Source organism: Pseudopipra pipra, chromosome 18, assembly GCF_036250125.1.
Source record: "Pseudopipra pipra isolate bDixPip1 chromosome 18, bDixPip1.hap1, whole genome shotgun sequence".
Classification (NCBI taxonomy): domain Eukaryota; kingdom Metazoa; phylum Chordata; class Aves; order Passeriformes; family Pipridae; genus Pseudopipra; species Pseudopipra pipra.
This window is the reverse complement of record NC_087566.1, coordinates 9,589,697-9,616,521: the sequence shown is the minus strand read 5'-3', so window position 1 is coordinate 9,616,521 and position 26,825 is coordinate 9,589,697. Positions and strand designations below refer to the sequence as shown.

The window sequence follows — 26,825 nt, the reverse complement described above, 5'->3', positions numbered from 1 at the left end:
TCTGGAGTTGCAGTCACGTTACTCAGGTCACTGTCGCTGCCCACAAACTCAGCCTTCACAATGCAGATTTAACACAAGGACAAGGAATGAAAATGCAGCTTTACAAACAAGGCAAAATGCCTCCTACATACATTGAGGTCTTTGTCCAGATTGCTCAGGAAGTTCTGTGTAGTTGCTGTCTTGGATGTGCCCGATTCACCTACAAGGACAACTGGGCGTTTTATCTTCACCATCTGTTCCAGTAACCAAGACGTGCGAGTTGTGTCCACTGTGGGCACTGGAAAAGAGCATGGATACAATCCCTGGTTAAATTAAAATGCACTACAGCCAGGGATTTATATTTATAGAATAATGCTGGATCACACTCTCAAAGTATTAATGTGCAGTAGTACAAAGAATTATCAACTCACAGTGTTGAAAGAAAATTTTAACTGCTTAACCAACTCTTTTCAGCTTTTATCATTGGGATCTTTTCTTCTATAGATATATTAAAAAAGAAGTTATCATCCATATAGGAGGGTCATGGTTTGGTTAAGCTCCATTTAATCCCTATTTCAAGGATATAATCTGGATTTATTTGGATCATAAGCATTTTCCCAGAACTCTACAGAGATGAATTTTTTTTTCCACGTGAATAGCCTGGCATTAGGAGCAAATTCAGAGATCACAGAATTATCTTGTGTCAGTGAAGTTAACCTGTGCTTGCTGGAGTATTACTGTAAAGTAACAGGCCTTAATTTGTCCTGAACTATGAAAAGCACCTGTCACCATTATGCAATGCTTGAAGTAACAACCAATAATGGCCCTAAGAACATAATTTTTATCTATTGAGTATCTGAACCACTGAGCTGACGTTTTTCCTAGAATTTCTGGTACAGCAAACTGTGAATCATCTGCTATTCTGCCTTGTAAAAGGTATTGTTGGTTCCTAATAAGCCTTATTAACTGAAACAAGCTTTCATCCTTTCCTCATTCCTTTATTACACTGTGAACATCAACTCTATTACTGGTAAACTACTATGACAAGAACATTAAAAAAATGGATGTGTTCCTTCACAAGCAACTGAACCTGAGTAGATGATCTTCAGTAGAGAAAGAAGATATCTCATGTTAAGTGCCATGCACTCAGTGGTGACACATTATAAATTAAAGGTAGATCATCACTGTATTTTATCTTACACTCACCTAGAATGTCAAGAAATTTCACTTCAGGGTTATGAATATATTCAGGAACAAGTTGCATCCAAGGTACCCACTTTTTTTCAGATCCATCAAAATGAAAGTCATACAAAGTTGGCAGCTGACCTGCAAATCATTAAGCAATTGCAATTTTTCTAGGACACTGAAATATCTCACAAGAAAACAATCTGAATGAGATGAAAATGAAGGGTAAGAATCTGGACTAAGCTGGGCAACGCTTTGTTCTGTTTGCTTGTCATTAACCAAAATTCTCCTAGTCCAGCACCTGGGTCATAATGTTGCTTTATAAGCACCTTCCCGTGGCTTTTTTTCACATTTTACTTTTCCTTTCACTGTTTATCTCTTCAGCTTGGCACAGAAAAGTACTGTTCTGTGAGGACAGACCAGTAGCTGAGAGTCATCCAGCATCAATATCTCTAGGTGGTTTTCAGTGATAGTCCCTCAAAGAGCAGATTTTGCAGCCAGAAATAGCCAGCTGGAAGGAAGAACAGTGATCTACCTTCATGGAAACTAACACTTTCCTAATATAATCAGTGGGATTCCGATTAAATTATGACAAGATCCTACCTGGCAGCTCCCCTGCCTTAGCCAGGGTGTTGTCATCCTTAACAGTGGACATGCAGGAAATACGTTTAACATTTTCATCAAATTTAATTCTCCCAGCATCAAGAAGAGTAGCACCTAAGGAGCAATACAAAGCTTCCAAAAAAAAACACTCCAGAACATCAGGATTCTCAGACTGTACCACCAGGACTTCCAGCATCACAGTCAACTGCACAACCTGTTGGAAAAAAGACAAAACTGTAAACAAAATTGTCAGTTAGATGGGTGAAAAATGAAAACTCATCATATGTTTTCAGCTGTTTGCTGATTTTTTGTCCTTTTGTCCAGGTAAATCTACTGCTGTATGTATTAAGGACAGTAGAAGAGCACTGTTAGGAGCTGATTGGCTTTGTGTCTCTTGGTGCTTATCACAAGCAAACTCACATTTCAGCACAGACTCTACTCCTGTCTTTGGGAAGATTATACTTTCTCCATCATTCCATTTTCTTTTTAGTTAAACATGTTCAGCCTTTATTCTCTGTTTCTTACCATGTTTAAATCTGTTTGAGGAACAATGGTCTTCAGCCTTTGCCCCTGTTTGCCATCCACAATTCCCTCCACGATCATGTCAATAAGGTAGGGCACGTACTTTTGAAAGAGACGATTCAAGTCAAATCTCTCTTGCTGAGGAACAAAAAGGACAAGAATTCAACATACAGAAACCTGGAGAGCAAATTTTTGACAGCAGCACTTCCCATCAACACCTGCCTGACCAGGTATGATTGTTCTTGAAGGAATCACTTCTACCAAAGACAGGGTACATGAAGAAATGTGATGCTGTTGTATGGACTGGGTTTTCAGCAGGTGAAGATCAGCATTCACCAGGTGACAGCAAGTAAGTTGTCTTATTTCAGCTCCCTGTGGACTTGAGTTTTTAAACTAAATGTAAGAAACAAGGAGCTAAGCAATCTCACTGTTAACTCTTTGTTCTTCACTTCTCAGAAACAACCAGAATTCAGAAAAGATGGGAATTCTCTTTAGCCCTCTGCTCCAGGTCTAGTGATTAGATCTGTTGTCAGAAAATCAGACTGTCTTTAACTATCTGAAATTCAGTTTTTAACACAAATACTTGCTGAAAAAGTGCAGAAATTCCCACCTCATTTTCTCTTCCTTGGACCCATTTCTGCCAGTAGGGCTCATATCTCAAATTTTTAGGATCTACAAAGACCATTCCACAGCGGGACACCGTGGCAGGAGATGCATACTGTAAGTCACCAACCTATAAAATAATCACACAAGATAATCACACACTTAAGCAAAGAACAGCCACAGTAACTGCTTTTCAGGCTTTGAAGCCCCATCTGTCTCTAACCCTTCCCATGTATTAAATGGTCCAGTCATTTCTTACCTCAAACAACAAAGCACAGTGTGACTGAAGTCTGATCCGCTCCCCGTTTGCCAGAGTCAGTAACTTGTTGTCATCCATGACAGAATTCATGTTTTCAACCCAGAGAGCATCCACATCTCCATCAAAGAGAATGTACCTGTGTACAAGAGCCATGGGGCACTGTCTAATCTCTGATTTTATTAATATTTCAGAATTCAGAAGTGTCATCAATGGCATGAGTGTTAGCCCAGCTGCTTGGAAGCCTACCACTCATTTTTTAAAATTGCATCATTTCACTGAGGCTAGAAACTCAGGGGAGACAGAAACACTCCTGGACATTTTCTGTTTATTTAGAATTTCTGTTTTAAACAGTGCAGTATCAAGTATTTATTTTTGACTGATGTAAATCTCAGTATCTAAAAAGCATCACAATGATTTCTAGCTGCCCACCTTCGCTCTTTCTTGTCAGTTGGCCTGTTGATATCCCGAAAAATGTTTGACAGGACTCCATCTGTCCAGTCTCGTGTGACAGGGTCGAGGATCCCATACAGCTCAATCACACTCATAGCTTTAGGGTTCAATATGTAAAGCTTTGTCAACAATCCCAGCCTAAAGATACAGCAAGAAAAGCACAGTAAAATCACACAATACCATCTCCTGTTAACCCAAGCAAATACTCTGGGCAGCTGTTGACCCTGCCATGACTAGACAGGGCTGAGCAATACAGTCTGTGCCATTTTACAACCTGATTTCCATGTATCAAATTCTATACTCACTTGTTTTGGGCCCGGCACAAAGAATTAATGACAACTGACTTGCCACCTCCAGTAGGTCCAACCACCATTGTTGTGTGGCGGGTTAGCATTGTCTCATACATCTGAACTACTTTATCCACCTGGAAAATAAATATTGATTCAGGAGACTACTGTCAGAACTCTTCTGTGGACAAGATTAGCAGCTGGCCTATATCAGATCAGCTTTCCTGGAGCCACTCCACAGTGCAACGATGCACCTTCAGCCTAATGTTTACAACAGAAACTCAAGCAATTAACATTTTTTATACCTGGACTGGTAAAACAACATAACCCCGTTCTTGCAGCACATGTTCTACAGCATCATTAAAGTCAGGGTAGCGAACTCGAGGGCAATCCAGGCCAGGAAACAGGTCAGAGATTAAGCCAAGGAAGAGAGGTACGTCTTCAAACACAAATTTAGGAAGATTCATATCTCGTAGAGCTCTCATTAGTACAACTTCCTAGACAGAACATAGCAAAATCAATGTTTACCAAACAGCTAACCAATTATCCAAAATTAGGCACTTCAAACATCTTTAAAAACTAATGCCTGATTATTTCAGCATAGCTTTGGGAATATTTTCTTGGCATCAGTTACTAGTGGAAACAACAAAGGTTATTTTACAAGGGTTAAGCAGATCAACAGCTAAGAATAACACAGTGCCTTTTTGTACCATATTAACCAAATGCCAAATGGCTGGAGTGGCCCACACCACAGCTTCCCTGAGCTGGAGCACTCACTGTACAAAAACCAGCTTTTGCTATTCATTCACAGACATTCCTCTGGCTATTTGCATCCTGGACTCAACAAGAAGTAAAATACCTCATTTTACACAGATTTCCCTACTTTGACCTGAGTTCTGATGGCAACTTACTGGTAGAGAGCATGATGGAAGTCAGTAAGAACCAACTGAAATAATAAGACAAGTAACACCAATGCTCCTCTTTCCAAAGCAGACAAACTACACCAGATAGGTAAAACACCTCCCCTTCCTATTGAAAAACATGACCTGCCCAGGGTAACTAAGCAGCAAATCTACCTCACTGAGGTCTGCTGATCCTCTTTTCAGCTCTCCAGCCATCACCAACACTGACTTAAGGGCCCGCAGTCCAAAATCATAGTGATGTTGTTTAGAAAGCTGTTCCTTTGCCAGCTTGTAAAGCACTGTCATCTTTTTGGCAAGGACCTGTTCGAGATTTAAGTTAGACAGTCATAAATGTGTAAGTTGCAACCAAACATTGGCCATGAAACGTGTGTACACAGGTATGGGCAGCAATAAAATTTTCTTACCTTTGCCATAAGGAACCCTTCAGAAAAGAGCATTATCTCACAGATCTGCTGAAGATCTGGTACAATAACAACCACAGGCCTGAACAAAGCTTTCACGGACTCAGGGAGCTCAGTCCGACCAGCATAGCCAGGATTCATTGTAATAAAAATGCCAATCCGACTGTCAAGTGTAATTTCCTGTCCCTCAAACTAAAGAAAACATTAGAACAATGTGAATTAGGAACTGAAACAAATAGAACTATTGGCTCAAAAAGAAAAACAGCAATACTGGGGCACCCACTTAGGACAAAGTGTTAAAATATTTAGCTTTTCACAGTCATCCAGACACAAACAGTGGGATGAGTGGATCTTGGATCTAAACTTTAGGACATTTCACAAGCCTCAATCAAATTTTCTGTCTGAGGGTTTTGAATTCCAATAAACATCAGTAAATAGAGCCTACAATCCACATCAAGTTAAGTTACTCCTCTTCTGAATTACTACTATGCTATTATCCCATTTACTTACTATTATCCTATTAGGATCACTTTTATCCCACTTCACAAAGGAAGAACCAAGCAAAGGAAATCAGCAAGGATTTAACATCTTTCAAACTGAGAGTAGATACTCTGCAGTTTGAAATGTTCAGCACAGACAAATTAGAGAAGCAGCAGCCCTTTGATCTAATGAAGGGGTCTAACCCTGGATGTTGGCCTCAAACCCAAGCTCAGCCTTCACAATTACTCTTCTTTTTTAATGTTTACCTGAAATACTTTCAACTTATTCATCAAAGCATTTCGAATAGTCTGAATCTGAGAGGAAATGACTGAAAGCACGGAAGCATCGATGCGATTGAATTCATCAAAGCATCCCCAAGCTCCACACTGGGCAAGACCAGAGAAAATTTTACCAACTGCCTAAAAGGAAAAACAAGAAAAACCACTCAGCAGTGAATATATAAAAACATTCAGCATCAAAAAAACTTTGAAGTATGTTAAAACTCTTAATTACTGGGCAAAAATTCTGCATATTTATATATGCAGGAGCAGGCAATCTCTCATAATTACTTGCCAAGTGCAGAATGCTCATCACAAGCTTTAACACAAATCATACAGTCATTGCTCCCTTGGTTGAAAGCACCTGAAATTCTCCAGGAATTTATTCAAAATAGACATTTTTTGCTAAATTTCATTATCAAACAGCATTGTATCTCTAAGGGAGGTACTTATGCAGCAGTTCAGAGTATGTCCTTATCCTGGGCACTGAAAAAGAGCAGAAGGTGGCATTTTATCAGAAAACACAGATCTTTAACTCTTACTTTGAAGTCCATGCCTTCTCCACAGTTTGTCACTACACACAGCAAGCCCAGTGCTTTGGCCAGATCCTTGGTTGTTTCTGTTTTCCCTGTACCTGCTGGCCCTGCTGGTGCTCCTCCCAAAAACATTGATAGAGCCTTTGGAGATAGACCAGAAAATAAAGCAAAGCTTGGATTAAATTTAGATTTGGTTGGTAGCAAAACTTTCAACTTAATCTGTAAATGCATTCTACATTATCCTTGAGGCAATGAGGCAATGATATCACAATTGATTTCAAGCATATCAGTGTTCACATTGGCACCTGGGAGATGGCAGGAGGAGGCAATAGAACAATGATGTGATTGTGTAGAACTACAGCAAGGGCTTTGTAAGGGTAGAAGACCCTTCTGGAAGATTTATGGTGAGATTAGAGCTTGTTTCACTTAGGATGACTTTCCTGCTTAGAAGAGGCATCCTTCCCAAAGACAGTTTTAGAAGTTTTCTCCTCCTGCATTCCAGAGAAATGCTCTCTGGTATGAGAAAAGGTAAGTCCTGCAGACATGTCAAAGACCCCACAAAGCAGGGGGCCAGGGATGATAAAAGCCCTGAGAAGAACAGGTGGCATGTCTTTCCTCAGGCCCAGCGTTTGAAACTCCATTAAGAGTAATGCTCTTTTAAGTCCAGTGTTCTCGACTCCGGAAATAAATTTCCCTACAATCCTTCCACTTGGGAATTCTTGGGGGTATCTTACTTCCCAGGCTTGCTAGCAAAGCTCACATGACTGCACATGTGTACCTGAGTGAGCGTGAGGTAAATGCGGTCGGTGAGGGGGGTGATGACGAGCCGCCCGTTCAGCCCCATGTACTCGTAGCCGTAGGAGAAGGTGCCGGTGCACTGTCGCACCGTCAGCTCGTCCGGCTCCCGCTCCCAGTAAAAGCGCAGCTGGCTCTCCCACTCAAACTCCTGAGCCTGCAGGATGCTACACAACACAGAGTTAAAGCACGGAAATACCATTTCTGCACTTGGCATTTGCTCAGCAGGTTGGGCTCAGCGGTAGGTTTACCTGTCCCTCACGAATATATCGACGATGTCTCTGGCGTGAACGTCGATGATGAGGACAGTGTTGTATTTCTTCCTGTCGTTCTTGCTCAAAGGCATCGTGATCCGGGTCACCAGGTCGTCGATCTGCTGATGCATTTTTTTGGCATAGATTTTCATTGCCTGTTTTTCTCCCTTCTTCACTTTCCGAAAGACATCCTCTACCTCCCAAGTCCACCACACTTGATTAGCAGCCAGCACCATCATGCCTTGGAAGAGCAGCATCCAATCAACTCTATGGAAAACACATATAGTGAGGGAGGCTGAGTTACTGTTTATTTTAAGGAACTAATCAGGAAAGAAAAACTAAAACCAAAACCAACCAACCAAACAAACAAAAAGTTCCTTCTATTTTCCTATTTCTGCAACAACTACAACATGAGCTAAACTTTTCAGAGATGTACAGAATTCTATCAGGGTATGCTGTGGGATTTCAGAAACCTAGGAAATACCCTGATAGAAAAGCTGCCTATTCCATGCGTACAATTGCCAACTGGAATTCATCATGAGAAAAACATAACGAGCAAACACCACCAAAAATAAAACCTCAAGATTTAGGAAATTAGATATGAGGCAACACATTTTTCCTGGTTAGTTAAATAGTGCATATGCATGTATTCATATCCCTCCACGTACAGAAACACAGGCTAAATTGTGTATGAATTAAAAAAATGAGTCTTAATTTTTCTGCATCGCTACAGGTTCATAATAACACATCAGGAATTTGTGTTATTCTTGCTACTGGTTCTGTCACCTGCTTCTGTCCTCACAGTAGCGAAAAATGGCTTCCTTGGTGAGGCGCCTGTTGGTCCTTCTCATTTCTTCCAGCACTGCTGTCATCCAGTTCTCCACCCTGCCCACGGCAGGGACAGCCTGTCGGAACTCCATCACCTCCTTCTCGGCCGAGATCATGGCTGTTGCAATCTTCTCACCATCTTCACCATCCTGGAACCTCAGGGCGGCCACATTATCAAACATCTGAAAGGCACCAGCAAAGAAATTCACTGGAATTTTAGAACCATAGCTTCCAGGATGTAAGTGTATCCAGCCCCCATTTCATCTTGAAAGAAAAGTCCATGGACTCTAAGGAAAAATGGATCTGGCTCCTAAGTAATCAAATACAAATGTTGATGTATAGCCCAGCATCCTAACTGTAATCAGGAAGATAATCAGGCCCAAATGACATTGACCTTTTTTTTCTAGAAAATAAAGACCTACGAGGAGCTACAGGAAGGTTCTTTAATGGTAGATCATTCTGATGTATTTTGAATGTTCCTCCATCAACAATCCTCTACTGTAACTGCTACTGGCCAGGAGAGAATATCCATCAGATTTGATACAAGATGCTGCCAGGATGCTTTTTGTGTGCAAAAAATATTAGTGCACCCTTAGGAGCATGTACAGTATAGTCTGCTAAACTTCTTAAAGCATCTAAAATCACAAGGCACTGTGGAAAGCCAGACATTGTACCTTTATCATGTGTTCCTGGACACACAGTGGGTTACTGCTGCCAAGGATACTCAGCAACTCATCATCAGATATAAAGAAAAATCTTGGGAAAGCATTTCTCTTGGCATCCAAATAATCATTCAAGCTCTTCTGACATTTCTCCAGCACATTATTTATATGATGGAGGTCTTTCAGACGATTTGGGACCTCACAGCACGTTTTTATTGTTGGGTCTTTTACAGTTTCATCCATTATCTACAGAGGGAGAAAATGAAGTTTAGAAAACACTGAACTGCAATAGATTACACTAAATTATATTTAATTAGTGACAAAGCACACAAGCAGCACAAGTAGTGCAGGTTCTTACAGAAGTGAATCAAAGGTTTTAAAATATGGTTTCTGTTGCTGCAGTGCTGGATGAAAACATGGAGGTAGTGTGTTTATGGAGACACAACTGTAAAAACAAGTGTAAGCAAGACAAGTCTATATCCCAAGCCATGCCAGCATAAGCACATACCTGACTGCACACAGTGGTACTTTAAAGTATGATCAAACATTGTGTTTCAGATTCACAGCACTCTCCCAGTTTTGCAGATGGAAAACAGAAAAGTAAGTCATGTTCATACTGGGAGTATGTGTTCAGTGTGGGAACAGTGGCACGAACCAGGAAAGCCTTTTCAGCATTTATGTAGGTCCTCAATCTCTAGAAACACATCTAAGCCTCTTATTATCAAGGTAAAGATAAAAAGATGTATCCAGTGAAAGGAAAAGGAGATTCTGCCTACCCCATGCTGCCAGCCAAGGATCACACCTCTGCCTGCCTTAGCTAAATCAGGAGAAGTCTGATTATGACAGATGTGAAGTAAAACACAAATTCCTGGGTTCCCCAATCTCATATTCAATTAATTATACCATTCTCAGTGTTACACATGACACACAAGACCACAGATAACCATGGAATGGGAACCAAAATGCACTAAAAAATTATGCTGATCACAAGTCAATCACTTGCCTCTTTAAACATTTTGTCTACTCTGTCAAATATTTTTACTTCCTCTGGAAGCTGTGATCTGATATCTCCACCAACAAAGATGCTCTCCAGGTACATCCATTTTCTCTGAACCGCTATCCAGATCTAAGAATCAAATGTTATCATCAGAGAAAGAAAAATACAACAGAAAATTCTGATTATAAATAATAAAAATTAATTATTTAGTCCAGCACTTTCCTCCTACCTCAGTTACTTCGCTAATCAATGACAGAGTTTTTTCCCACTGGCGAGCAGTTGAAAGGAAAGGCCCCACAAATCGACTGCCCAAAACACTCTGAAGGCTGACATTGTTGTCATCAAGAATCTCTAAAATTTCCTCTGAGGGTCCCAGAATAAAGCCTCGCTTCTCAGTGCCTTTGACGTATTCCAGTACAGTGAATTTCATCTGTTCCCATGTATCTATTATTTCCTTCATTCCCTGCATGTGAGCATAAATGATGCATCTTTTAATCTTCAAAAACTGGAGAACTATAATCTTAAGTAAAAAAATGTAACAATTAATTCAGCAAAATTTTTGCAGAGATTTTCTAACTCTGGTTTGTAAAGAAGGGTCTATTTCAAAACATGATGAGGGCAACAGAATGTATCCCTCTTCAGATCCTTTTTTCATAGGACAAGCTTGCTTATTGTAATAACAGAAATCCAATATACTGCTGCCAAGGCAATACTGCTGGGGCTCTGTGCCATGTAGGAGCTTCTTAACAGAGCTATTGATCTCAGTTGTCATCAGTTCCATCATGGCAGCTACCTGAAGATGGCCAAACTTGCTGTCATGACAACTTAAAAATCTCAAATAAAACTCAGACTGTTGTCATCCTTGCCTAATTTTATTATGATTTTATAATTTAATACATTACCTTCTCAATGCTGAGTTCTTTAACAGCAGTTCCAACAATGTCACTGATAATACCTTTATGTTTGTGAAGTTCCATAGCAAACATGTTCTCCAAAGTGAATGTTTCTGTTTTCATTTCAAACTTTGTTCCTGTTCTCTCCATAAGATCTTGCCAATGCCTGTTTTAAATTGACACATCAATTGTACCAACCACCAGATACAATAAAAAAACCCCCTGTAATTTAACATCTAATAAAGAAACCATGTTTAGCATGCCATTGTTTAAACTAGAACTAATACTTTGAACACATAAAGTATACCAGTCATTGCAGTCACTTGGATGCTATCATACACATTCATTAAGCAGAAAGCAAAGTTCCAAACTCCAGGACATGGCATGACCCCAGTAATGGAAATTAAAAGTTCTAACAAAACGCATAAAATATTGGTTTTCAATAAATCAAAGCAAACCTTTCTCTTAAAGCTTCATTTTTCAAGTCAAGCAGCAAAGGAATGGAGTCTCGAAATGCCTTCATTTTGGTTTCCAACTGCACAGCCACTGCCATGCTGCGCACTGGCCTGGGCAGCTTGCGGAGGGCTTTGAGAAATCCATCGATTCCCTCCTGGAGAACCTGGACATTCAGGTTTATCCAGAGTGTCTGAGACCATTCCTCTTTAGCTGCCTGGGAAGGAAAAAAATCATATTTTGACCCCCCCCCAAAAAACCAATCTTTTCACCACAGTAGGATCTAGAGATGACAGTCAGGATGCAGATGTAATTGTGTTAATATTTTACAAACAGAGGAAGAGACAGGTTCGTGTCCAAGACAGATTCATAATATGGAGAACAGGAAAAGCATCCTTAAGAGCATGCTTTACAGGGCATTTTAATTTTGGAAAAATAAAACTTCTTAAAAACTAGTTAAAGCCTGAGATACCCATTGTCACCTGTACACATACTATATCCAAAAGTAGTTCCACTGAAATGATCAGGAGACTCATGCAGTAAAGAAGTGCCATCCAATAATTATTAGGGGCAGGGAGAAGTCTGTTCCTATCTGATAAGAGAATGTGTTTGGTTCTGTGGAGACACTGTTAGTGCTGCACTAATATCATTCAAATTAATTCACAGTGATGGCCAATTACAGGGCACAGCTTATTTCATGCACAGGCTTTGAACAGAGTGGACAGTAACCAGAGGACAATGCAGCCTCTCCCTGTCTCCCCCCTTTCTGTGTGCCCATGTAGACATAGTGTGATACTCACTTTTTGTGATGCATAAATCTCATAGACCTGCCTTAGACCTTTTGCATCATTCTGTGCTTTCATCAAGTCCGGGTACACTGTTGCTGGCAAGTCTAAAAGTTTCTCAGCACTGCCCAGTTCCCGATGCTTTTTTTCCAGTCTCTCCAATTCTTTATCAAAATGGGCCATAAGTTCCAATCCTGGGAAAGGAGAGAAATTTTTCTAGATAAATAATCCCTGGATTCATGGGAAATAAATAAGACAGCATTCGCATGCAGTCGGAAGAAGTTCTAGGATTAAAAACATTCACATTCCTGGTTGAGGAGTTTGGATGTTAATAAGGAAAGCACAATTTCCTTGCTTTACATAAAATTTGAATTATCCAAAGACTAATATTTTCAAGACATCACTTCACACACATCAATCCATTTACCTTTATCAAGATCATCCCCAACAGAACCAGGCCCCTCAGTAATGAGTTTCTGAAAGAAATCTTCTGTCTCTTTGCTGTAGTCCTTAATTTGTTGTTGTGTAACCTAAAAAAAACAGTGTTTAAATTGTGTTCCTTTCCATTTCTGTGCAATCTGTTTTACAGTATTAATTACGAAGATTACCTTTGTGAATGTTTCTTTTGCACCTCCTTTACGATCCATGTTGCGATTGAGTTGTGCTGCTTCCAGGACAAGAGTCTCCCACTCTTCCCTAATCTTGTTGGCCTTCTCCTGCTCTTCGTCAGCTACCTAGAACAAACAAGAAATAAGGAGCCACAGGAAAGTATGTGACTTTATAAATTTGCAAAACACAAAACCAGTACTGAAGTGACCTCAATCAGATTTAAACACATGCCATATGTCCATTTTAAAGAGGACATGCTGATTTGAGAAGGGGAGACTAGACAATCTCCAGACATCCCTTAGATACTGTAAGTCTGTCAAATGTCTTAAAATGAAAATATTTATTCATTCACATGTGAGGCATTTGTTCCCTTAGCTCAAATCTGAGCTGTTTGATGAGACATGCACTTACTGGAATATTGTACAATGCAAGAGTTCGGTATCTCTCCAGGATGTCCAAATAGTTCAGCTCCACCTCGAAGGACATGCCTCTGATCTCTACAAACGTGCTAAGGACAACTCTGAAATTGTCCAGGGTATCGAGAGGTCTATTAAGATTCTCTGATAATCTCTGTAAAAAGTAAAGATAATTTCCAGAATCAACACTGACAAAGCAATTGGCAGAATTATAATAATGAGTCAAACAAAAAATACAAGCAAATAACATGCAGATTCATTTTCAGTCTATGTGATAAAGATAACAAAAAAACCAAACTGAAAACACTTACCTGAATCTCATCCCTCAACGTGACAAGCTCCTCTCTTGCTGACTCATTAAGCAACTTCCCAAGTGAAAGCATCCAGCCTTTAGCATTCTCCTGCACTGTGAAGGCTAAAGGAGCCAGCTGAAGCCTGATAAATCGTTCATCTTTAATCAAGGGCTGTTGAGTCACTTCCTGAGCTACCTTCATATAGAACTGCAACTGTTCATCAAAGGTGACACAAGCAGGCTTTTCTGCAGCCAACCTCTCCAGGACTGTGCCTTTGTCTGATTTCCACAGCAGCTCGTACCTGTTCCATTGGTTCAAATACTTGCTGAGAGAAGCCAGGACTTTGTGGACATTGTGAGTGATTAGAACAGCCTGTTCAATCATCAGGGGGCTCTGGGAGACGTCACTGTAGAAGCTGAAAATGACAACTTCATCTTTCCTGACATGCTGAGGAGGGCACTCGATACACGTGCCGTGCATCCACCGCACAAAGTGCTGGAGTTTTTAAGACAGGGTTGAAAAAGTTACCTTGTAGAGTCATTTTAGTGAAATCATTCATGGAATCATTCAGGTTGAAAAGCCTCATGGAGTCCACCAATTAAGCCAGGACTGTCAAAACCCCCACTAACCCATGTCCCCAGGTGCCACATCTACACAACCTTTTAAATCACTCCAGGAATGGTGACTCCACCACTTCCTCGGGCAGCCTGTGCCAGCACTTGATAACCCTTTTGGTGAAGAGATTCACCATTATTTAGGACACAGTGTAGGAAGTGGAGTGAATTATTTCTCAAATCAATTGTTTTTCTGAGAGCATTACACTTTCCCATCAACTTCAGAAGAGTTAATTTCATCCTAACAAAACCTTTCCATGCATTACTCAACCTGCTTCTAAAATCTCTGCTGAGCCACAATATAGCAGGACAGAGAGAAAAAAGTATTGGATCAAACACACCTCATAGGTGTGCTTCCTATGCTCAGATTTGCTCTTCTGCTCCAGTGGAATCATTTCATTTCAGGTGGAATCATTTCTCCATCAGCATAGGGTAAGGACACTGCCACAATATTTGGCTTCTTTTCAGGAAAGCAGTTCAATATTTATGCAGGAAAATACTGGTGCATCATTGCCAGCAAGCTGCATATTTCTAGATATTTACTGTCCTAGATGTGTCCTAGATGCCCTTCTCCAACATTTCCTGAACTGTTTTTCTGCTGCTTTTAAGGAGAAAGTTAATGTAGAGGAGGATACTCACTTTCCTTATTCCACCAGCTTATTCATTCATCAGAAAGCAACATCTGCAGTGCAATCTGAAAAGTGTTTCCTTCTGATGTGTGCTGAGTTATAGAACCAAATCATGTCCTTATACTGGCAAAACTGCTAAATGTAATAGATAATTTTGCCTGAGTATAAATTGCATGAAGTTTTATAGGTGTTTTTTTTCCTTCTCATCAGTTTGTAAAATTAGGACAATGTACTGGATATTTTGATTTCAAGATAAAGCAATATGAATCTTCCTATTGACATTTATGCTTGCCCAAACATAAAGCAAGATTGGCTCACTATAACCACAAGCAAACTCTGGCAAGAAAAAAAATCTTTATCAAAAATCACCTTAGTGACCTCAACACAGTCCTGGATGGATTGCGCCACCATTTTGTCAATCTCGCTGGCACTGGGTTGAAAGGTGATCTCAGGAACAGAGAAAACAGCTTTTATTTGTAACAGTGGCACATTTGCAAGAATAGCTGCATTAAAAGCCTGTAAATTCCTAGGAAAGGAAAAAAATAGTGTCAAAGACAGAAATAATCAGGTGCTGCCCCCATGGAAATGCCCAACAGAGACTGCAATTATCAGCTGTGTGCTCAGATCTGCAAACTGAGCTGTCTGAAATCAGCCACCACCAACTTCAGCTGGAAACACTGATGGGTCTGGGAGCAACGTTATCCCACTAAATTGATTTAATACAAAAGCTTGATTAAAGAAACTGGCAGAAGGAATGAATGGGGACACCCTGGTGCAAAAGGATCCTGAGACTTTTGTCAGCTCCTCTGTGAAAGCCCTGACAAGAAAACACAACAAAGTCACCTGAGCATGGCCCAGATTACAAAGACATGGATCATGGGAAGTAGAAGTGGCTGGGAGGCTTTTATAACCCTGCAATGCTCTATTGCAACAATATCTTGTTTATAATAGAAGCCTTTACATAATATCTTGCTACAAGAACCTCCTTGGCCTCAGCCACTGCAGAACAGGTGAAGTAAAACCCAACAAACCTTTGTTCTTGTCCTGGTGTCCCCTGCAGGACAGGGAGGCATCAGGCACCCAGACACCAAGTTCTCAAAATCGTGTTCTTTAGTAAAACAAAACCTTGGTTTTAGAAATAAACCAGGGATGTGCAACTACACACATTGCAGGAAATGTATCTTATTTCTCTCTTCTGCCAAAAATATGCCAATATCCATTTCCTCAGAATTTGGGTTTCTCCTGTACCTTGTTATCAGTTCTCTGTTCTTCACAGGAAAAAAACCTGTACAAATACAAATCTGTCACAAACTGTAAGTCACTGAGGTGTTCAAACAATGTCACTACACACACACTGATCAACAGATCCAGGGAAATCTGAAGATGAAAAACTGGAAATCCATTAAAGCAAACAATTTACTTACTTCACAATTAACTGTGTCAACACCTGATAAATCCTATTTTCCCAGTATGCATAATAGGAAGTTAATTTTGGAGATTTGCCAGTGTTTGTATTGGCAACTTGTCCTTCCACTTCTATTAGCAATGGTGGAATTTCAGAATACTTTCTAACGATGTGTGCCACATCTTTTGCTCTTTCACACTTAATATAGTCAAAAAATTCTTTTGCTTCTGCAACAGATACAAAAAAAGCATTATTAACTGCAAAAGATGTAACAGATTTATACACTGGAATAATCAGCTGGGCTTTATTTGTGAACATGAAATTGATCTCTATACTGATAAAAATATCTTCACTTATTAATGATTAATTTATTAATATTTCAGCCCTCTGATTTTATATGGATTCAATTATTTAATACCAACCATTAGATGTGAGAGCAACCTTTTTACAACTTAGAAAGTGTTGAAAGAAATTTGATCCATCACTCACTCACTCAAGTGACAGATCTGGGAACTTACCAGGAAGTTCATCACCATTTTTTGAAAGCGGAAGCTTGAAGAGATTTGCTGATTCTATGAACAGAAGTTTGCTGCTTATGTCTTCAGAAATATTATGAATCTGATGGACAAGTAACTCAAGCTTCTCAATGGTTTGTGTACATTGGAAAATAAATTCACCAATACCTTGAAACAAATCACAACCATTTGTTTTTTTCTCTTCTAAGAAATATTTTACCAATGCATCAATATTGCTATAATCAGATGTGGTTTATCTCTCAGAATGAACCCAAGGTTCTGCAGAAAGATAGATTAGATGTTTTCTCACCTAATCCTTAATCTAACTCCCTTACAGCTCTTATCTAAGGGTTTCTAACCATCTCCAGTGTTTTAAATATAATAAAAAACACAGGAAATACCCTCCTGGATCAGAGTTTGTCTCATCTGCTCCTCTGCCTCGACTGTGGCAACAGGATGTATCACTTAGGGATACATTGCTGTCATTTGACATAAAAAGTAGGTTGCAGAACTGAGGAGATTTTTTAACTGAAAATCAGTGTCTAAGGCCAGTTTAAAATAGTATCTCCATTACCTAAGGAGTTCCATGTGAGTCTTTTGTGTCCTGATTTCAATATTCTCCGGAGTTCTTGGATATAGTTATCAAGAAGTTTGGTTTCCGCTTCATTCAGTGTTTCCATTAACTTGTGATAGCAACAGAGCATGTTTTTCAATCTACTTGTATACCTAAAGAGAAGAAACACAACAACATCATAATATGACGATTTTCTTGAAATACAGCTCTGACCTCCATCAAAGAGCAGAGCACTTCCATCATTCCATTCAGACTTCAAAATAAAGCAAAATTTGCAGGACTAACCAGTGAATATGTAATGTTTATAAATGTAATTCATTTCCCACTGAAAACAAAAGAAGAGTTTCATATGGCTCCAACAACAGCTGAACAAACCTCTCCTGCCCCAGCTCAGAAAGTTTTTGAGGCAGCTTCAGCCACATAAGTGAACTCAACAGGTGAACTTTAATATCCAGTTAAGGATCTTATCAGCACATCTGTGTGTAAATGCCTGTGATAATTTGGATACAACTGACTTATTCAAGGCTGTACGGGAAGAAAGCAACAGTAAATTTAAATGAAATCTGAATGGTAGCAACAATTGATTGCAAAACAAATTATTTTGACAAGATGTTAATTTGTATAACAGTCCTACAGAGTAAAGGATGCAGCCAGTGCCAGAGAAAAGCTTATCAGTGCAACATGGCCATTAGTAATTGTACCCTTAAAAAAAAAGTCACTAAGAGCCCTCATCTTTCCAAGATTTGATGACTCAGGGCCCATTCTGGTTTGGAGTGAAACCACTTGAAATGCTGCCATAAGTCTATATGTGAGCAGATATTCTGTTACAGCCTTACCTAACATATTTGTCTTCCTGCAATGCCACATATCTCGCTATTTCTGGGACTGGAAGCCCCAGTTGTTCCATGTAGTTTGTTTCAATGATAATCTCTTGGAGTATGGGAGAAAAATTCACTCCAAAGCAGAGACTTTTCTTGGTGGTGACAGACTCCTCTGTTACAGAGCTCTGCAACACAAGAAAGAGCAGCAGAAAGGAGATGAGCACCAATCTGTAACAAGGTAAAGGTGAGCTCTTGGAGACATTTCATCAGGCAGCAGGTAAAAGTCAGAATGACTGACATCCAGAGCTTGCGAAAATGTCTTTAAAATTCTACAGCAGCCTCAGCACTCCTGTTTCAGGAATTACACACAACTACCTCTTCAGTGAAAGCCAATTACAAGAAACAAACCAAATCACCTGTATACATATTGCTGCAACCAGTTACAACAGAAATCCCAGGGGAAATTCAGTCAGACAAGTTTAGTAAGAACTGGATTCTGTATGATCCCTGCTGGGAACCTGCCTCTACATAACTTCAGTCCCAAGTTATGTTGCAATGTCCTAAAGATGCTGTACCAAAACCTAAATATATATATATATATATATATGTGAACTATAGCACAGAAGAACACCCAGAGAAACAACATTCATTCAGTTGCCGGGTGATTCAGGAACTATGTCTTCGAAAGGGCCACAAACAATTCTGAGCTCAGAACTTTTGAAATTTTCCTTTCAAAATCTGTGTTTAAAATACTGGTTTTAGAAAATTCTCGCTGACCATCAGGTAGGTTTCAGTTCTTTTCCACAGAGAAGACTGGTACACCAGATCTCACCTGCTCAGAAGTCTCTGGATGAACATTTGTTGCAGCCCCCACAGTGACGACAGTCAGCAGATTATCTTTCAGTAACTGTGGGACAATGTGTTCTGTCCTCTCTCTCCACTCCTTGTATTTTTGATCTTCATACTCTTTCATCTTCTTGGCAACTTGAAGATATATTTGTTTTACCTAGAAAGGAAAACTCTCTGTAAATCGTTTTAAAGACCAACTAACCTGTCTTAATATGGTGTCTTGATATGGTTTCTGTTTTTTATTAGACAAGAGGACAAGTAATGCCTTGTAATTAATGCAGGCACTGAAAAATTTGGGCTCTTGAATTCTGACATTGAGTCCATCACTGTCTCCCTGGGAAACAGTGGGAAGGTCCCAACCAGCTTTTCACAACTAACATCACTTGGTGTGTGCAAAGACTTGGAAATTCCCCACTTTAACATCTCCAGAAGAAGTGTATCAGGAAAGTATTTCTTCCTTCATCAAACATCAAAGGAACCAACATACTTTCTGTCCACGTTCACTAGCAAGCAACTCCTCTACTTCTTGGAATCGGATAATGGTGTGTTTGATCCGATAGAAAAGGGAGCGGGACCAGAATATTGCTCCAGCCACTGGAGGGTGATTCTTGTACAGAGGCGGATCCTTGAGGTTCTGAAGAAAGATTTGCTTAACATGTTCAACCTAGAAGAGAATAAAACATTGCATGGACCCATTTCTCCACTGCTTGTTCAATGGTCAATATCTGGAACACAGCTAATCACTCTGAAGCTAATTCCAGAAGCAGGATAAAAACAATTCTTTTGTCTTCCTTTCTCTACCTTGAGGAAATACTATTATGGCAGCATTTTCTGTAAAATCACAATTCATCATTAAAGTCAATGTTCTTTGAAATATCAAGAGAAACACTGACATGAAAAGCTTTCCAACACACATGTCAGAAACTATTTCTGCCCTCGGGGTTGATCTCTGACACCTTTTGGTCACACCATGAACTTGTTGTCCAGCACAAGAAAGCTGTAGGGTAGGAAAGGTGAATTTTCTCAGGAAGGTCTCCCGTTGAACTGCCATTCACAAGGTGAAGGAATAGCCACAAGCTTTGATGCATTCAGAGCACATGCAAATGCCTTCCAGTTCCCAGACAGTGCCTCACACGTATAGATGTGCACAACCTCTTCAGCAAATTAACCAGACTATTTCTCCAACCAGCTCCAAAAAAGGGAGAGCAATTATTATGTTTATTTTGTAATTTCAGACAGTAAATGACACTACACAGGTATTTAGACATACACAAAGATTGATGATTTTCAGTTGCTAAAGAGCTTCATGTACTACATAAGAAATCCCTAAATTAAATACCTCTTTGCAGTAGTGGTCCAAAACATCACTGAATTTCAGCATCAAGTGGTCATTAACATTTTCACGAGTCTGGATGTGTTTGAACTTTACCAGCATGTCAAATGCAGCTTCTGCTGATCGAAGGGTCTTAAAAGATTCATCAATAAATTTGTTGATCTTTTCTTCAGTAATCTAAACAAAGAAAGCCAAGAAATCCTGTCACTTAGAGATTCATCTTGCAAAACCAAGAAAGAGAGGCAAAGTGAAAACATTTTTTGATAATAATAGTCAAGCATAATTTTACTATTTTATGGGAATCACAGTATATGGTACTTACTGAAACTTCTTCTCTAAATTCTCTCATAACAGATTTCCATCTACGTGCATTTCGAATGCTCAGAGGGTCAAATTTCAGCTCTTTCATAGGACTAGTCAGTCCATTTACTCCTCTCAGCAGTGCCTCAATACGCTTTGGATTCTCTGTCACAGTTGTCAGCTCAGGAATAAATATATTGTAAAGCTCTTCAGTGACCTGTTAATTCAGAAGAACATACTAGAAACCTTTCTTTTATTGTTTTTCTGCCATCTAACACATTTTTCTGTTAATTTTTCCTTTAAAAAATATAAACCAGTCAGCAAATGACCAATTTGTGCTGTGATTTACATTTCCTATATTTTAATACAAGACACTAAAAAGAAAACCAACACTCTACAGGCCCAACACTTCAGTTGTTACAACAGATAATACTCAGTTCTTACTCCTTTTTACTCCACAGTTTTTACATACACAGTTTATTGATGGACTACATTGCTAATTACCCTGACTTAAATTAGCCTAAACACAGCATCTCTCCATTCATATGTGATTCTGCAATCAATTCACAGATTCACAGGTGGCCAAATTTGATATTATAGTATATTTACATATGGTATTACAATGGTATTTTATCATCTCCTTAAGGTAGCAACCCACAAAAACTGCAAATCTGTGAAACAGTTGCTGCAAGTCTTTAAGTTCATAACACATACCCAGTAACATCCTTCCTCAGCCAGCACCTGGAGAAGTCATTCCATCCCCAGCATTAAATGCCATTTTGTTGGAATCGAAGGCACCTCTCAGGTCTTAAACACAAACCCACTCACACAACTAAATGCTGTTAACAAGTCAACGCCTACAGTACAAAAGAATCTCCTGTAGAGAATAAGATCACACCATTCCTTTGTTTATTGTCTATATCACTACCTGGAAAATATCATACAGATCTTGACAGACTGCAGCCATATAATCTGTTTTTTCAAAGAAACGTTTCACGTCAAATTTCCAGTATCGTTCACTCCCCGACTCTTCAACTTGGGCACAAGTAGTAAAGTAACATTTCTTCCATTGTTCAAGAATGTTTTTGCCTTCTGTTATTTTCTTTTTTGCAGCAGCTCTATCTTCTCTATTAATCAAATCAACACAGTTAAGATACTATAGAATAGAAATACTATAGATAAAAAATTCTATCTCAGCTGGATTAATATACCCCAGTTTAGCAGCTTCTAATTATATAAAATCTAGGAAAAATTCATAACTTATCATTTTCAGCGTGATTTTGAAAGGAGATACTATTTCAGGACTGATTTTTATTATATTTATGCCACTTTTTTTACCACTGTATTTATATTTGTCTTATTGTTTTATATCCTTTTGAGACAAAAGAGGACAAGCAACTATTTCTTCAGGGCTGGTTTAGTAATTTATGAAAATTACAAAATAAATTGACTTTTAATTGATCTTATAATACAGCTTCAGATGGCTGAAAAATGCTGGTCCCTATTTGATGAAAGTGTTATCGATTGCACTTGATATAAAACAAGCAAAGCTTTTAATAAATGCAGCCTAGTTAAACAGGAATGCAGTACTTACTCAAACAGTGTGTGTAGATCCAAAAATCTGCACACTGCTGCGGAAATTTCCCACGCAATTCGTTCCAGGAGGGGAACCATCCGCTCATCCTTGTTGTAATGTCGGGACATAACCCACACCATCTTCAGGGCATGGAGCAGGGAGGGAATTGTGTTCAGGACAACATCAGCCCCAGTGCCATATGCTAAATTCTGTGAAATGCATATTGAGAATAAGATGTCATGAAAACACATAAATTCGCATTCAGTAAACCAGTATTTATTCTATAGATGCCTGAAGTTAAGTCTGTGACATTATTAAATAAATAACCCTGGTGCCTCAATAACACCCATGGTTAAGGATGTGCAAATCTGCATCTTTTGCTCCAAATGCTTTTTATGTCCTGTCTTATTAATAGTCTCTTTATTGTAAAAGCTGTCACCAGATGGGTTTTGGCTCAACTCTTTATTTGGATGTTCAGATGATTTTCAATAAAATTTAAACACTGAGACATCAGCTGCAATTTGTGGTAGAAACTACTTAAAAAATGGAGTAGAGAAATCTTTGTTTTCCCCAGTTCAGCTACACTATCAAATTCTCCCAAGGATGGATTTACAAACAAAGTGTTCACAGCTCTGGGCTTCCAAAACAACTGTAACTCAAAAAAAATAAGCAAATCTTCTTTTTAATTAAATATATTTTATTAATCTAGAGTACACCTTTATTGCTGATAAAAAGTAAAAATATAAACAAGAGGTGATTACACCAACAGAGAAACCAAACTCAGGTAACTACAGCTCAAACTCCACCGACTTTTCTCAAGTTCACGTACCTGCAAATGGCGCTCGAGGGCTGAAAGAAACTTAACGTTATCCAGAGCTTCCATGTGATATTTTCTGAGGTCACTCAAGACTATCTGTAAATCTCCAACACACTCAGATTCAGCTTCTTGTAATATTTCCAAGACTTTTTGCACCTCTGGAACCTTCGTCTGCTCAGCAAGATCACTTAAAGCTGCGTTTTTTTTACGCCAGAGGTCAATCTCTGCAAGTGCACCATCACCCTACAAGCAATGTGGAAACAAATAAAAAGATCCAAATTACTATTAGGCAAGAGTGAAAACTTATAACCAGGACTATATTTGTTCTTTGTTTTTGATATGTTTTATGCTGAGACAAATCTGATATGACTCAACCACGCAAAAACCCAGACAGAAGAAGATCCTTGAAATCAAGACTTTTACACACACTGAAGGGAACTGCTCATAGGGAATATATCCCTGAGCTGGAGCTGGAGAGTCCAAAAGCTTATGCACAGGTAACTTTACAGACATAAAATCCCACAGTATTTTTAATTGTATTAGTCATATATGTGTTTGCTGAATCAGAATCTTAAAATTGGAACTTTTTTGTTTGAGATTACTTTTTTCAAACAAAAATATAGCTGTCTATTTAAAAAAAAATCACTGCAGCTTTTAGTATTTCATGGCTCTTTAGAAGAGAAGATAACAGAAGTCCCTTAGTTATCCTGTGTGGGTAGGATCTGCACTGAGTTACTTTATATTCTATTTATATTCTACTTCCCAGAGCCACACAGTTCCTCACTACTTTTTTTCTACTTTTCATCAATTAGTAAATGGTTTTCCAACAAGCAAACATGAAGAGGAATTAAAAATTAACACAAACTATTCAAAGAGAGTCTTATGGGGGAAGGAAGCAAAGTCTCCAGCAGTATAATTATCCTGGAGTTATAAGCAACGTTACCTGTGGAACCTTTTTCAGTTGTTCCTTCAGAACTGTGGATATTAATTTCTGCCAGGTCATTGCACAACTTTCCAGAGATTGAACCACTGATGGATCTGAGGCAAGAACAGGCACTTCTCCATCCAGATTTACAGTTGGCATCTCCAGTTCAACATCTCCTATTGAAAGAAAATGCACACAGAAGGAACTGTCTCATTCCAACAGCATTGGTAACATGGCACCACTGGAATGGCCTTTGCCTTCCCTCTTCTTGGCTACCTGAGGACAGGTAACCAACCACCTGCTCTGCCTGCTTGAGGACAGGGCAAAACAGATTCATTTTTTTAGTAGTTAACACAATGCAAACAAATATATATTCCTGGAAAATGGAATGGCAGCAGTCCCTGTCAGAGAAGGGATGCTAAACCTCTTTACTGCCATGAGATCTAATCCCCACAGTGCTGCAGAGGCAGAACACTCACCTTTTCTTTGTCGTATAGTTTCAGTCCTCACTGAAGTATCAGAGTTTTCCACAGGCTGTTCTTTCTTTTCTGCAAGGTCAGACTCAGGTAAATTCATTTCTTCAGAATCTGTGTTTTCACTATCTGAATGAAAGGTAGTTTCCTTAGTCTGCTGCTGACCATGGGAGAGAGCTGGTGAAAACACCTAGAATTCAAAAGGTGCCACAGAAAAAAAGAAGTCAGTTTACTAGAAATTCACTTAAGCACTGGACATTGTTCTAAAATTTAATTTTGGTGCGTCTCCTTCCATTTCAGCCCTTTGGCATCATTCTCTCTGCCTCAAATTCTGCAGGGGAATAGCTCCAGAAGGTCTTTATGGAAATCCCTGAAGACACAGACACAGCCACAAAGGTGTCTGGTGTCGCACTCTTAAATGATTCTCACATAGGGGAAGGCAATGAAATAATGCCCATCTCCACATCTTTACAAACAATTTAGGAAACAAAATATCAGACAAGGATTAACAAAAACTTCTTTTTGGCATATGAAGGTCACTTATATAATAGTATTTCTTATGCATAGTACATATGATCAGCAGAATACTAAGGGGGCAAATCACTCCTAGAAACACTCAAGACTCCACATATAAGAGCTGTAACACATTTACCTGGGAGATGGCATCCTTTAGCATCAAGGCAGTGTCATCAGTCAGTATACCAGACTTTATCACTTGAGGAAGAATCTCATTAGCTTCAGTCAGGTCCTTAGGTTCAGCAACTTTTTCTAGTACACAAATAATTAGCATAAATCTAATTATTTTATACAGAAAGCATAAAGCATAAAGTCCTTTCCATAATAAGTTAAAACTCCAGTAAAACACTACTAGGTTTGATACAAGTCACGTTCAAAACAAATGCTGGGTTTAATAGTGCAGATGCTTCTTCAGAAAGGGCAGAAAAATACTTCAGTGTCATCACCTGGGTTTAAGCCTTGACAATCCAGCCAGAGAGTTAGAAAATGGTTTTCTGTTCAAAAAAACAGTGGCCTTGATTTGAACCCTTATTTTACAGATAGACCAGGAAAATCTTGCACAGAAGTGCCATAAAAGCATTCCTGATTTCTGTTCTATTCTGACTGTACTCCTACCCAGTATATTAGGCTGGATATGCACTATCCTGAATCTCAGCCACATTTTCTCAATGAGAATTGTTGTTTCACGCAAAACCCAAAACACTGAGCCTGCAGCTCTTCAGGGCACACACCTTTGGTGTCTTTCAGAAAATACACAGTAAAATCTGACACAAATCCTTCAGGAATTTCATCAAGAGCCACGTAGAAACACACTTTGTCAACTTTCTGTTCCTGTAGCTGAAACAAAAAATAAAAAGGACGTATGACTATTCCTGTTTGCTACCACGCCCCTTAACAGCAAGAAAATATTTGCCTGAGATAGAACTATTAGTTTAACTCAATTATCTTCATAGTGCTGTCCAAATAAACTAATAAAATATATGAAATGCTAAAAAACCACTCAGCTAGCAATAAAAAGCATCAGCTTTGGAAACACTTGATTTCCAGTGTCAGAGGCTATGGCAGACACAACAGGCCACTGGTTATGAATGGAAATTCCTGTTCTTGTAAAATGTTCTGCTCTGAGTCCTTGCTCTGCACTGAACCTCTTTGATTTGCCTACCAGTTTTACTGCAATATTTCCATCAGAAAGCCAGCACCCAGAAAAGGACAGAGCGAAACACAAGGTATGTACCTGTTGGGTGTGTTCTGTACTGTCATCACCTGACACACTTTTGTTGTCTGCAGATTGCAGAGGGGATGTCTTGCTTCCCTGAGTCACCCCTAAGAGGGAACAACACCAGAGAACTCAATTAAAGAACATTATCCTTGTGTATAAGATGGATCTGTCCAATTTTCCTCTCAAACTAAATGATTGAGCATTTTCTTCCATCGTCAGCATCACCTTTCAGCAACCAGCCATCCAACCTTGATGTTAATTGTCCATTTCTCCATAGGACAGCTTTACTTGTGGAGAACTGAATCCAAATAAGCAAGGAACTGTACTGTGTTCTGCAGGAAATTGGTCTTTATTTAGAAAATCCTTACCAGCATTTTCCAACACAATTGATTTTTTATGGCAAAGTGAGTGGATTAACACATTCCAAGATGAAACTACTTTGTAAATGGAAATGCAAATAATTAAGGGGTTTGTCATGCACCCTTTATAACACACTTTCTATCCATTTTCCTTTATTATTTTTTCCTTCTGTGTGTGTGTGAAAGGCTTCTCTACAATACTGAGATTAAAGTATTGGACTGATGTTCAGTCTTTACAGGATCACCACTTTTATCCTCAAAACACTACATCAGAAACAAGAGAAGAGCTTGCAACTCTTAAGACAAGGTAAATTGTTTCATTCCTACTAAAGGGAACATATTAATTGTATTTTAATAAAATCAATCTCTAAGAAGTTGAAATTATAAAGCCAGTAAAAGATGTCACAGA

At 39.1% G+C, this 26,825-nt stretch overlaps 1 protein-coding gene across 2 annotated transcripts in view; it reads right to left on the bottom strand.

Moving 5' to 3' along the window:
• DNAH10 (dynein axonemal heavy chain 10) overlaps window positions 1-26,825 on the bottom strand; it is a 52,673-nt gene that overhangs the window by 24,821 nt on the left and 1,027 nt on the right. For both annotated transcript variants that reach the window (XM_064675145.1, XM_064675147.1), the window contains exons 2-44: window positions 26,073-26,161; window positions 25,570-25,675; window positions 24,975-25,090; window positions 24,329-24,512; window positions 23,868-24,025; window positions 22,937-23,167; window positions 22,126-22,316; window positions 21,460-21,658; window positions 20,554-20,748; window positions 20,238-20,408; window positions 19,386-19,562; window positions 18,882-19,055; window positions 18,065-18,234; window positions 17,229-17,380; window positions 16,658-16,822; window positions 16,159-16,366; window positions 15,104-15,260; window positions 13,510-13,986; window positions 13,194-13,352; window positions 12,782-12,907; window positions 12,601-12,703; window positions 12,189-12,367; window positions 11,394-11,605; window positions 10,945-11,101; window positions 10,272-10,505; window positions 10,049-10,171; window positions 9,058-9,291; window positions 8,342-8,565; window positions 7,553-7,822; window positions 7,285-7,468; window positions 6,513-6,647; window positions 5,959-6,111; window positions 5,216-5,404; window positions 4,965-5,111; window positions 4,194-4,385; window positions 3,907-4,025; window positions 3,581-3,739; window positions 3,152-3,287; window positions 2,900-3,022; window positions 2,293-2,427; window positions 1,768-1,981; window positions 1,186-1,305; window positions 132-277 (exon numbers count right to left, since the gene is read on the bottom strand). In XM_064675145.1, the coding sequence (XP_064531215.1) occupies window positions 132-277; window positions 1,186-1,305; window positions 1,768-1,981; window positions 2,293-2,427; window positions 2,900-3,022; window positions 3,152-3,287; window positions 3,581-3,739; window positions 3,907-4,025; window positions 4,194-4,385; window positions 4,965-5,111; window positions 5,216-5,404; window positions 5,959-6,111; window positions 6,513-6,647; window positions 7,285-7,468; window positions 7,553-7,822; window positions 8,342-8,565; window positions 9,058-9,291; window positions 10,049-10,171; window positions 10,272-10,505; window positions 10,945-11,101; window positions 11,394-11,605; window positions 12,189-12,367; window positions 12,601-12,703; window positions 12,782-12,907; window positions 13,194-13,352; window positions 13,510-13,986; window positions 15,104-15,260; window positions 16,159-16,366; window positions 16,658-16,822; window positions 17,229-17,380; window positions 18,065-18,234; window positions 18,882-19,055; window positions 19,386-19,562; window positions 20,238-20,408; window positions 20,554-20,748; window positions 21,460-21,658; window positions 22,126-22,316; window positions 22,937-23,167; window positions 23,868-24,025; window positions 24,329-24,512; window positions 24,975-25,090; window positions 25,570-25,675; window positions 26,073-26,161 (7,493 nt within the window). The remainder of the gene's footprint in view (window positions 1-131; window positions 278-1,185; window positions 1,306-1,767; window positions 1,982-2,292; window positions 2,428-2,899; window positions 3,023-3,151; window positions 3,288-3,580; window positions 3,740-3,906; window positions 4,026-4,193; window positions 4,386-4,964; window positions 5,112-5,215; window positions 5,405-5,958; window positions 6,112-6,512; window positions 6,648-7,284; window positions 7,469-7,552; window positions 7,823-8,341; window positions 8,566-9,057; window positions 9,292-10,048; window positions 10,172-10,271; window positions 10,506-10,944; window positions 11,102-11,393; window positions 11,606-12,188; window positions 12,368-12,600; window positions 12,704-12,781; window positions 12,908-13,193; window positions 13,353-13,509; window positions 13,987-15,103; window positions 15,261-16,158; window positions 16,367-16,657; window positions 16,823-17,228; window positions 17,381-18,064; window positions 18,235-18,881; window positions 19,056-19,385; window positions 19,563-20,237; window positions 20,409-20,553; window positions 20,749-21,459; window positions 21,659-22,125; window positions 22,317-22,936; window positions 23,168-23,867; window positions 24,026-24,328; window positions 24,513-24,974; window positions 25,091-25,569; window positions 25,676-26,072; window positions 26,162-26,825) is intronic.